General features: G+C 45.6%; 1 protein-coding gene across 2 annotated transcripts in view; it reads right to left on the bottom strand.

The window, feature by feature from the left end:
- The window catches only part of NAA25 (N-alpha-acetyltransferase 25, NatB auxiliary subunit), a 335,868-nt gene that overhangs the window by 141,901 nt on the left and 181,821 nt on the right, over positions 1 to 12,146 (bottom strand). For both annotated transcript variants that reach the window (XM_063964363.1, XM_063964364.1), the window contains exons 11-14: positions 11,149 to 11,261; positions 9,737 to 9,944; positions 9,445 to 9,531; positions 8,544 to 8,724 (exon numbers count right to left, since the gene is read on the bottom strand). In XM_063964363.1, coding sequence (XP_063820433.1) covers positions 8,544 to 8,724; positions 9,445 to 9,531; positions 9,737 to 9,944; positions 11,149 to 11,261 — 589 coding nt within the window. The remainder of the gene's footprint in view (positions 1 to 8,543; positions 8,725 to 9,444; positions 9,532 to 9,736; positions 9,945 to 11,148; positions 11,262 to 12,146) is intronic.

Below are 12,146 nucleotides of genomic sequence, written 5' to 3'. Positions count from 1 at the left end.
AACCCTTATGTAAGCAATAACTATATACAAGCATTGCAGAAAAAAGTCCGCACTTGGGACGGGCGCCCAGCATCCACTACGGACTACGAGAAATAGATTTACCGGTAAGTAAAATCTTATTTTCTCTAACGTCCTAGTGGATGCTGGGGACTCCGTAAGGACCATGGGGATTATACCAAAGCTCCCAAACGGGCGGGAGAGTGCAGATGACTCTGCAGCACCGAATGAGCAAACACAAGGTCCTCCTCAGCCAGGGTATCAAACTTGTAGAACTTTGCAAAAGTGTTCGAACCCGACCAAGTAGCTGCTCGGCAAAGCTGTAATGCCGAGACCCCTCGGGCAGCCGCCCAAGAAAAGCCCACCTTCCTTGTGGAATGGGCTTTTACTGATTTTGGCTGCGGCAATCCTTCCGCAGAATGAGCCTGCTGAATCGTGTTACAGATCCAGCGAGCAATAGTTTGCTTTGAAGCAGGAGCACCCAGCTTGTTGGGTGCATACAGGATAAACAGTGACTCAGTTTTCCTGACTCTAGCCGTTCTGGCTACATAAACCTTCAAAGCCCTGACCACATCTAGTAACTTGGAATCCTCCAAGTCACGAGCAGCCACAGGCACCACGATCGGTTGGTTCATATGAAAAGATGACACCACTTTTGGCAGAAATTGCGGACGGGTCCGTAATTCCGCTCTGTCCATATGTAAAACCAGATAGGGGCTTTTATGTGACAAAGCCGCTAATTCTGACACACGCCTAGCTGAAGCCAAGGCTAATAGCATGACCACTTTCCACGTGAGAAATTTTAACTCCACGGTTTTTAGTAGCTCAAACCAGTGTGACTTCAGGAAACGCAACACCACGTTAAGATCCCAAGGTGCCACCGGAGGCACAAAAGGGGGATGAATATGCAGCACTCCCTTCACAAACGTCTGGACTTCAGGTAGAGAAGACAGTTCTTTGTGAAAGAAAATGGATAGGGCCGAAATCAGGACCTTAATGGAACCCAATTTTAGGCCCAAAGTCACTCCCGACTGTAGGAAGTGAAGGAAACGGCCCAGCTGGAATTCCTCCGTAGGGGCATTCCTGGCCTCACACCAAGCAACATATTTTCGCCATATACGGTGATAATGTTTAGCCGTCACGTCCTTCCTAGCCTTTATCAGCGTAGGAATGACCTCATCCGGAATGCCTTTTTCTGCTAGGATCCAGCGTTCAACCGCCATGCCGTCAAACGCAGCCACGGTAAGTCTTGGAACAGACAGGGCCCCTGTTGCAACAAGTCCTGTCTTAGAGGCAGAGGCCATGGGTCCTCTGTGAGCAGTTCTTGCAACTCTGGATACCAAGTCCTTCTTGGCCAATCCGGAACAATGAGTATTGTTCTCACTCCTCTTCTTCTTATGATTCTCAGCACCTTGGGTATGAGAGGAAGAGGAGGAAATACATAGACCGACTGGAACACCCACGGTGTCACTAGAGCGTCTACAGCTATCGCCTGAGGGTCTCTTGACCTGGCGCAATATCTCTGTAGCTTTTTGTTGAGGCGGGATGCCATCATGTCTACTTGTGGCAGTTCCCACCGACTTGCAATCTGCGTGAAGACTTCTTGATGAAGTCCCCACTCTCCCGGGTGGAGGTAGTGCCTGAGGAAGTCTGCTTCCCAGTTGTCCACTCCCGGAATGAACACTGCTGACAGTGCGCTTACGTGACTCTCCGCCCAGCGAAGAATTCTGGTGGCTTCCGCCATCGCCACCCTGCTCCTTGTGCCGCCTTGGCGGTTTACATGAGCCACTGCGGTGATGTTGTCTGACTGAATCAGCACCGGTCGGTCGCGAAGCAGGGTCTCCGCTTGTCGTAGGGCGTTGTATATTGCCCTTAATTCCAGGATGTTGATGTGAAGACAAGTCTCCTGACTTGACCACAGACCTTGGAAATTTCTTCCCTGTGAGACTGCTCCCCACCCTCGGAGGCTTGCGTCCGTGGTCACCAGGACCCAGTCCTGAATGCCGAATCTGCGGCCCTCGAGAAGGTGAGCACTGTGCAGCCACCACAGGAGAGACACCCTGACCCTGGGGGACAGGGTGATCAGCCGATGCATCAGCAGATGTGATCCGGACCACTTGTCCAACAGATCCCACTGAAAGGTCCTCGCATGGAACCTGCCGAAGGGAATGGCCTCGTATGAGGCCACCATCTTTCCCAGGACTCGCGTGCAGTGATGCACCGACACCTGTTTTGGTTTTAATAGGTCTCTGACCAATGTCATGAGCTCCTGAGCCTTCTCCATCGGGAGATAAACCCTTTTCTGGTCTGTGTCCAGAATCATGCCCAGGAAGGGCAGACGAGTCGTAGGAATCAACTGCGACTTCGGAATATTCAGAATCCAGCCGTGCTGTTGTAATACTTCCCGAGAGCGTGCCACGCTGATCAGCAACTGCTCTCTGGACCTCGCCTTTATGAGGAGATCGTCCAAGTATGGGATAATTGTGACTCCTTGCCGTCGCAGGAGCACCATCATTTCCGCCATTACCTTGGTAAATATTCTCGGTGCTGTGGAGAGACCAAACGGCAACGTCTGGAATTGGTAATGACAAATCTGAGGTACTCCTGCTGAGGTGGATAAATGGGGACATGAAGGTAAGCATCCTTTATGTCCAGAGACACCATAAAATCCCCCTCCTCCATGCTTGCGATGACCACTCTGAGCGATTCCATCTTGAACTTGAACCTTTTCAGGTATGTGTTCAGGGATTTTAAATTCAATATGGGTCTGACCGAACCGTCCGGTTTCGGTATCACAAACATGGTCGAATAGTAACCCGTTTCCTGGTGAAGAAGGGGGAACCTTTACCACCACCTGCTGAAGATACAATTTGTGAATTGCAGCTAACACTATTTCCCTCTCTAAGGGGGAAGCTGGCAGGGCCGATTTGGGGTAACGGTGAGGGGGCATCTCTTCGAATTCCAGTTTGTATCCCTGAGACACAATCTCTATATCCCAGGGATCCACCTGGGAGTGAACCCACTTGTGGCTGAAATTTCGGAGTCGCGCCCCCACCTGGCCTAGCTCCGCCTGTGGAGCCCCAGCGTCATGCGGTGGATTTAGTGGAGGCCGGGAGGACTTCTGTTCCTGGGAACTAGCTGTATTTTGCAGCTTTTTTCCTCTACCCCTGCCTCTGGCAAGAAAGGACGCACCTCGTACTTTCTTGCCTCTTTGTGATCGAAAGGACTGCATTTGGTAATATGGTGCTTTCTTAGGTTGTGAGGGAATATATGGCAAAAAATTTGACTTTCCAGCAGTAGCTGTGGAGACCAGGTCCGAGAGACCGTCCCCAAACAATTCCTAACCCTTGTAAGGTAAAACCTCCATGTGCCTTTTTGAGTCGGCATCGCCTGTCCATTGCAGAGTCCACAGGACCCTTCTGGCAGAAATCGACATTGCATTTATTCTAGAACCCAGTAGGCTAATGTCACTTTGGGCATCTCTCATATATAGGACAGCGTCTTTTATATGCCCCAGGGTCAGTACTATAGTATCCTTGTCCAAGGTATCAAGTTCCTCAGATAAGGTATCTGTCCATGCTGCTACAGCACTACACATCCAGGCCGACGCAATTGCCGGCCTTAGTAGGGTACCTGAATGTGTATAAATGGACTTCAGGATACCCTCCTGCTTTCTATCCGCAGCATCTTTTAGGGTGGCCGTATCCTGTGACGTCAGAGCTACCCTCTTGGATAAGCGTGTTAAAGCTTTGTCTACCATAGGGGAGGATTCCCAGCGTAACCTGTCCGTTGGCGGGAAAGGATACGCCATAAGCATCCGTTTGGAAATCTGCAGTTTTCTATCTGGAGAATCCCAAGCCTTTTCACATAACTCATTTAACTCATGTGAAGGGGGAAAGGACACCTCTTGCCTTTTTTTCCCATACATATAAACCCTCTCGTCAGGGACTGGGGTTTCCTCTGTGATGTGCAACACATCCTTCATTGCTAAAATCATGTAACGGATGGCTTTAGCCATTTTAGGCTGTAACTTGGCATCATCGCCATCGACACTGGAGTCAGAATCCGTGTCGACATCTGTGTCAACAATTTGGGATAGTGGGCGCTTCTGAGACCATGACGGCCTCTGCGACATAGGATCAGGCATGGGCTGAGACCCCGGCTGTCCCAAGGCTACAGCTTTATCCAACCTTTTATGCAAGGAAGTAACATTATCATTTAAAACCTTCCACATAACCATCCAATCGGGTGTCGGCGGCGACCCCACATTCATTTGCTCCCGCTCTGTTTCCACATAGCCTTCCTCGTCAAACATGCCGACACAAACGTACCGACACACCACACACACAAGGGAAGCTCTTTTTGAAGACAGTTCCCCCACAAGGCCCTTTGGAGAGACCGAGAGAGAGTATGCCAGCACACACCCCAGCGCTATATGTCCCAGGAGTCACACAGTAACTTAGTGTTAACCCAGTAGCTGCTGTATATATTGTTTTTGCGCCAAATTTATGTGCCCCCCCCTCTCTTTTTACCCTCTTCTACCGTGATTCTGCAGGGGAGAGCCTGGGGAGCTTCCGCTCAGCGGAGCTGTGGAGAGAAAATGGCGCTGGTGAGTGCTGAGGAAGAAGCCCCGCCCCCTCAGCGGCGGGCTTCTGTCCCGCGTTTCTGTGTAAAAAATATGGCGGGGGCCCATGCATATATACAGTGCCCAACTGTATATATGCGCACTTTTGCCAAGAGGTCTCTAATTGCTGCCCAGGGCGGCCCCCCCTGCGCCCTGCACCCTACAGTGACCAGAGTGTGTGGGTTTAGTGTGGGAGCAATGGCGCACAGCTGCAGTACTGTGCGCTACCTCATATGAAGACTGGAGTCTTCTGCCGCCGATTTCGAAGTCTTCTTGCTTCTCACGCCGGCTTCTGTCTTCTGGCTCTGCGAGGGGGACGGCGGCGCGGCTCCGGGATCTGACGACCAAGGGTGCGATCCTGTGTACGATCCCTCTGGAGCTAATGGTGTCCAGTAGCCTAAGAAGCAGGACCTATCTTCAGTGAGTAGGGCTGCTTCTCTCCCCTCAGTCCCATGTAGCAGAGAGTCTGTTGCCAGCAGATCTCTCTGAAAATAAAAAAACCTAACAAAATACTTTCTTTCTAGCAAGCTCAGGAGAGCTCACTAAGTAGCACCCAGCTCGTCCGGGCACAGATTCAAACTGAGGTCTGGAGAAGGGACATAGAGGGAGGAGCCAGAGCACACCAGTATCCAATTTCTTTCTTAAAGTGCCGTCTCCTGCGGAGCCCGTCTATTCCCCATGGTCCTTACGGAGTCCCCAGCATCCACTAGGACGTTAGAGAAAATGTCATTATAATCAGACTGCCCAAAGCTACATCAATGTTAGGCACTGCCCACCACTTAGAAGCAAAGACATATACGTGATAAGTCTCTTAAGATTGAACAGACGTCTGTCCATCTGTGCCCTTCCTCACAGATGCTCTTTAAGAGCTCATTAATTATCAGAAGCTAAAGGTTTATCATATGCTGCAAACTGAATTAGGAGTTTAGCTGGTTTCCTTCCCTTCAGCAGGCTCTGAAAGAGAACCGAGAAGAAAAGGGTTACTAACTAAACTCATCTACAAAGTTTTTTAGGAAAGCACCCTTAAAAATGGGCTTACATAGACAGTATGCTCATTCTGCATGTTGAAACATCCTCCTTGATGGTGTAGTTCCAGCACTGCATTTTCTTAGCATTCTACTGCAAATGCTCCCAGCGCACACAGGGCAAGATGTGTGAAGCACTGAAAAGAGTGGAGAAGTGAGCCAGTGGAGAAGTTGCCCGTGGCAACCAATCAGCTATGAAGTAACATTTCTCAAGGGCAACTTCTCTACTGGCTCACTTCTCCACCTTTTCATACATCTACCCCTCAGTTACACAGAATAGGACAAAGGGGTATTAAGTATTTTAAGTCGTTAAGGGGGGAGAAGCTGTATCAGCGTTGCTATGTGCACTGAAACTGCTTCTCTCCCATGTATGAAGGAGATGTGTGTTACATGTCAGAGGCACTTTGCGCCCCTGTTATTATCTGCACTACTGTCTTTAAGATAGCACGCCGATGTTGTGGGCAATCTATGTGCCAGTTCCGATACATGCCGCTGTCAATTTCAACCGCTGCAGGTGTTTTTGCTTATTCAATACAGCAGGGATAGCTCTGTCCCTGGCTGAGGTGGTTGCCAGCTCCAGGCAGCATGTGAGACTGCACGCATGCCCAGTGAGACAACGGGTAGGGGAGACAAAGTACATAATTGATGCTCTGCGGGGGAAGGGGGGGGGGGGGTTCTGGCATGGAACGTCAGAGGGGGGAATTTTCATTCCCCGGCTCCAGCATCTGAGGTTATTACGTCTTGTCGCTACCACTAATTGCTTCACTACGGTAAGGAAGCAAAGCAGGAAGCGTTATATCAGCACGATATGTGCGTTGTATAAAATATCAAGCCCCAAAATCTTCGGCCTGTTTGCTACTTTGAAGTAGCAAGTAGCATCCCCAGGGAGCCTCCCCTATACCTGTGTGTAGCAGGGAACATACGGCCTTACCAGAAACAAGCCACTCACCCAGAACATAACCAAACACTCTACTGATACACACAGCTGCAGGACACAAAAGCCACACCAATGGCAAAGAGAAGTTATGTTATATACCCCCCTGGGGGAAAGTCACCTGCACCTACTAAATTAAGATGTTAACCCAAACATTATGGCTGCCCTGAAGTTGAAAATTATTTGATCCCAGTTTTAGAATGGACACTGCAACAACAGTCCAGGTGGCCAAATTGTGTTAATTGAATACCTGCTTTCTTGCCCCAAGAAAGGATAAGATATGACCTAATCAACTTTCATATATAGATACATAGAATGTGACAGCAGATAAGAACCACTTGGCCCATCTAGTCTTTCCCCTTTTTTTTTTTACTCCATATATTTACCTCAAATCTTATTTGATCCTTATTTCTTTGTAAGGATATTCTTATGTCTATCGCATGCATGTTTAAATTGCTGTACTGTCTTAGCCTCTATCACCTCTGATTTTTGTCCTCAAATTTCCCCTGTACCTGCCTCCCTCAAGTTCCAGTGCAAGTCCTCGTGTTCTAATACTTCTCTTCATTTGAAGAATGTTTCCCTCCTGGACTTTGTAAAAACCCTTGATATATTTGAAAGTTTCTATCATGTCCCCTCTTTCCCTTCTCTGCCCCAAACTATACATATTGAGATTTTTTTGTCTTTCTGGGTATGTTTTGTGATGAAGGCCATGCACCATTTTAGTTGCTCTTCTTTGTACAGTCTCTAATGTATTAATATCCTTCTGAAGATATGGCCTCCAGAATTGAACACCGTATTCTAGAAGTGGCCGTACCAATGACCTATACAGTGGCATTATTACTTTGTTCTTTCTGCTGCGGATTCCTCTCCCTATGCAACCAAGCATCTGACTAGCCTTCCTTATTACTTTGTTACATTACTTACCTGCCCCTAAGTCACCTAAAACAGTGACTCCTAGAATCCATTTCCTCCTCAGTAGTTTCCAGTATAGTGCCATTAATACTATATTTAGCTTCTGGATTTTTGAGACCCAAGTGCAATATTTAGTATTTTTTGGCAATAAACTGTAATTGCCATACTCTTGACCATTCCTGTAGTCTACCTACATCCTCAATCATTTGTTTTACCCCTCCTGATATGTCTACACTGTTGCATACCTTTGTGTCACCTGCAAAAAGGCATGCTTTCCCTTTAATGCCTTTAGCAATGTCACCAATAAAGATATGAAAAAGCACTGGTCCAAGTACAGATCCCTGGGGTACTCCACTAGTAACATTTCCCTCCTGTGAATGCACTCCATTTACTACAACTCTCTGTATTCTATCCTACAACCAATACTTTACAATGTCAGTTTTACTTCAGAACCAAGGGCATTTATTAACACAAACCACCTGGCAATGCAAGCACAACACAGAATAGAAAACATGATATAAAAAACACCTTTACAATTTTTTTTTTGCTAATTGGGCATATCAGGAAATGTATTAATAAGGCGTCTGTGGCAGCAAATCATATTGAACACACTTCTGTGGTATGTGCATACATTAATTTAATGATGTTGGAGAACAGATCAAAATTAAGAAACTTCTATACCTTTATGGATTAGTGGTCCTCAATAGCAACATCTGTAACCATGGAAACAAACTGTGGACTGTATTGCTACCATATCTTCAGAGGCAGGCCAGCTCAAGTAGCAGAACAAAGTGTGTTGCCTTGTCACCAGGCAATAATAGGCGTAAGTCCTGTTTCACGTATCAGCACTTACCCAATAATAAATAGCGTAATACTTTTAATGTAAACATTTTTGGACACTGTTACCCTGTATGGCCACTAAATGATAAATCTAACCAGCGAGTCATTTTCTCTGTTCTACATGATAATCACAATCATTCATCAAATGATGTTTCTTCATATTAAAGTCTTGCACATGCATAATAACACACCGTTAGGCTTTACAACTCACCCAATTGTGTCATGCTGAATGTGTTTAGCATCAAGGCTGCCATACAGTTCCATAGCTGGTTCAAATGCCCCCAGTGTACAGAATATACGAATAAGCAGCAGTTTAAACTGAGCATTTGAAGGACTGTTGCTTAGACCTTCTTCCAAAAGGGTAAGACAATGCCAAACAGCCCAATCCTCACCTGTGTATAGAAACAATTGAAAGACTCTGTAGATCCAAGCAAATTCCCATTACGCTGAAAATAACACACACATTGCATCATCATGAATTCTACAGTCCTCTGCTGTGAATGGGGACAGGGTTTCCCATTCCCTTTGATAATACAACAAAGAAGGACATCATCAATTCAGTATGCTGCGGTTTCATGAGGGAAAATCATGGCTTTCTAAATCTTCCATCTGAGACTGCCCAAAGTGAAGCCCACTTGACAATTTGCCTGCAACAACACTGTAGAGTGATGTGGGAATTGTTTTGTGCGTGATGCTGCTGGATTCCACTAACATAAGAGTGATCAACAAGTCGCCCTCCAGATGCTGCAGAACTACACATCCTAGCACAATTTTCCTATTAGGGAATGCTAAAACTGTGGCAGCGGCATACTGGTATTGCTGGCATATCTGTAGCTCTGCAACAGCTGGAGGGACGCATGTTGACCACCCCTGCACTAACCTATGTGGTTAAAATTCAGCAACCCAAAGAACATACAGAAATAATGTCTCTGTTACCATAAAAAGGAATTTTGCTCACACGGATGTTATCTGCATGTTACACTACATATACATGGAACAAAACCAGAGGAAAGCAAGATGGTCACCAATGAAGGTCTAAATAAAACCGTTTCCGGCACGTACCAGTTCCACCTTTCACGTGTTACTATATGAGATATAAAGCATATAGTTACCATTAATCCACAGATCCAGGAGCATGTGAGCTCCTATTAGGCAGTAGTAATCAGAGAACTGCAGCTCTGTTTTCAGGCAGGTTCTCCCTATGGAGGAATCAAGCAATTAGTGTAGAAAGTAAAGTCTCATTTTCAAACAAAACATATTTGCATCAACATAAGCTTCCTAGTACAAAGAAAGGTGGCTGGAGAAAATTATTATGGGTGCATGCTTACATAAATACAAATTTGTTACCGTGAAGAAACCATTGCCTTAGCTGCATATTAAAATGTTTAGAGAGATTACACTCACCAAATTTTAGTCCATGTCTATATCTCACTGTCATTTCTCTAACGGCATCCTGCTTCTGTGCCTTATCCATCTTGTGATGGAGCCCAAGCAGTCTAGCAAGCTGAACCACACACAGGTGTCTCTGCATGGCTTTGATGTCCTCTGGAAATGCCAAGTCACCCTCTGCTGAAGGTGTCAGAGGTAACGACCCCAGCAATCTGTTTATAAACTGCAAAGCAGAGAGACTATAGGTCAATGTAAAGGGCCCCATACTCTAGAACGATAATGCCCGATTTTATCCAATTTCGGGCATTCGGGCTGATATATCCGGTGAAATCGGGAATTTTGAACGTGCTTCCGATCCGATGCGCGTACCCGTGAGGGTCGGATCGGCTCCCCTAGATCGTTAGTGCTGCACTCGTGATATGTCGGTTGCCGCAGGCATGGCTGGGATCGCATATGATATATCGCATACAAAATGTACCAAATCGTTTGGAATCGTATGGAACCACTCCCGGGAAGCTCCTGGGAGAGTTCAAGGGAAATCACCACCGACTTCAGCCTCAGTGTATGGGGCCCTTTAGTGTGACATCACATTGTGATTGATGCAGTTTGTCTTCAGTCCCTAAGTATAGGTTAGCCTGCTGGTCTTTACGTTCAGACTTCTGTGGCAAAGCACAGACTACAAGAGAAAATTCTACCTGCTTCAGCCTAGGTAACTCATTCATAATCAAGTATATAATTTGATAACAGGCAGTAAGATTAGGAATATATCGAAACCTGTCCTCCATGTGGTGAGGGAACAGGAATGAAAATGACTGACTGATTAGTGGGCTCTAAGCATACCTGATTGGATATTTATCCTATTCTACTAAATAGGCCAATATGGCCAAAATAAACTGTTTCCACAGTTTACCAGAGTACTAGATTATCTGATGCCAGTATTTATACTCTTTAAAGTTATAGTAACCATAGTTTTTATTACATGAATGGTTGCGTATAAATGAAATACTGACAGTTACTGTATATTTGTGTCACATTCAAAGTGGTATTTTTTTTTTTGTTATATATATACCCGCATGTTCAGTTGAATTTTTTAATTAGGTTCTATTGACCTTTTCTTTTGTGTGCTATATAAAATTTACTCTATATTGTTCCTTTTTTTTTTTTTTTTTTTTGGAAGGGCAAATCGCTACTAATTTTACAGCTGCCTTGGACAAACTACACCAAGTAGCGCCTGATCAGTTATATAAAATATTTTTATAATACATTTTTTTTTTTTTTTTTTTACAAATCAAACACTGTCTAAATGTTTCTGGATACTGCATGAGGTTTTATTGCCCTCCTCAAATTCTAAACATTCTACTGCACATAATTTCTTTATAACTTCCAATATACTGTTATAACGGAAAAAATCCTAAGTTGTTACTTACAATCGAGTGCTGAGTGGGAAAAAGGAGATCCACAAAAACTTTAAGGTCAGTGAAGCAACATGGCTTGTCCCCAAACTTAAGGAAATACTGATACATCAGATTCTCTGGTTCCCCTGAAGATAGAAATATAAAAACTTATGGTAAGAACTTACCGTTGATAACGGTATTTCTCCTAAGTCCACAGGTTCTACACGATAACAATGGGATATGATGGAGCGACAGCGGATTGGCATCAAACGATCACAAGCTTTCAGTCCTCCCAGGATGCAACGGGCCCGTCCATATATCCCCACCCACTGGCTCAGGCAAATCAGTTGTATTCCAAAGCATTTAGGCAAGAGCATCATGTAGAGCCCTAATCAGGCGAGAAAAACACACATGCACACCCTTCCGTACAAGAAGGAAGAGGTTTAGAGAGTAGAAAGATCCTCAAATCAGGTGCCTCAGGGTGGGATCCCTGTGGACTTAAGTGAAATACCGTTATCAACGGTAAGTTCTTACCATAACGTATATTTCTCCGGCAGGGTCCACAGGTTATCCACAGGATAACAATGGAATTTCCCAAAGCAATTTAGTGGTAGGGACGCTCCTGATTGGACAGGAAACCTTTCGCCTGAATTCAGCGTCATCAGAGGCAAAAGTATCCAAGGAATAATGTCTAATAAATGTGTTAATGGAAGACCATGTGGCTGCCTTACATATCTGTTCTACAGAATCACCATTTTGTGCTGCCCATGAAGGACCTACCTTACAAGTAGAGTGAGCAGAGACATTATCCGTAACAGGGAGATCAGCTCGAGAACATGCTTCTGAAATCGTCATTCGAAGCCATCTTGCCAGCGTCTGTTTAGTAGCAGGCCATTCTCTCTTGTGAAATCCGTAGAGAATGAAGAGAGAATCTGTATTTCTGATGGCACTGGTATGATCCACGTAGATCCTTAATGCCCGGACTACGTCCGACGACGCATCTCCCGCAGAAAGTCCCGATACCTGAAAAG

The sequence above is a fragment of the Pseudophryne corroboree genome, chromosome 1, assembly GCF_028390025.1.
Source record: "Pseudophryne corroboree isolate aPseCor3 chromosome 1, aPseCor3.hap2, whole genome shotgun sequence".
Taxonomy (NCBI): domain Eukaryota; kingdom Metazoa; phylum Chordata; class Amphibia; order Anura; family Myobatrachidae; genus Pseudophryne; species Pseudophryne corroboree.
This window is presented reverse-complemented; position numbering and strand designations above follow the sequence as displayed.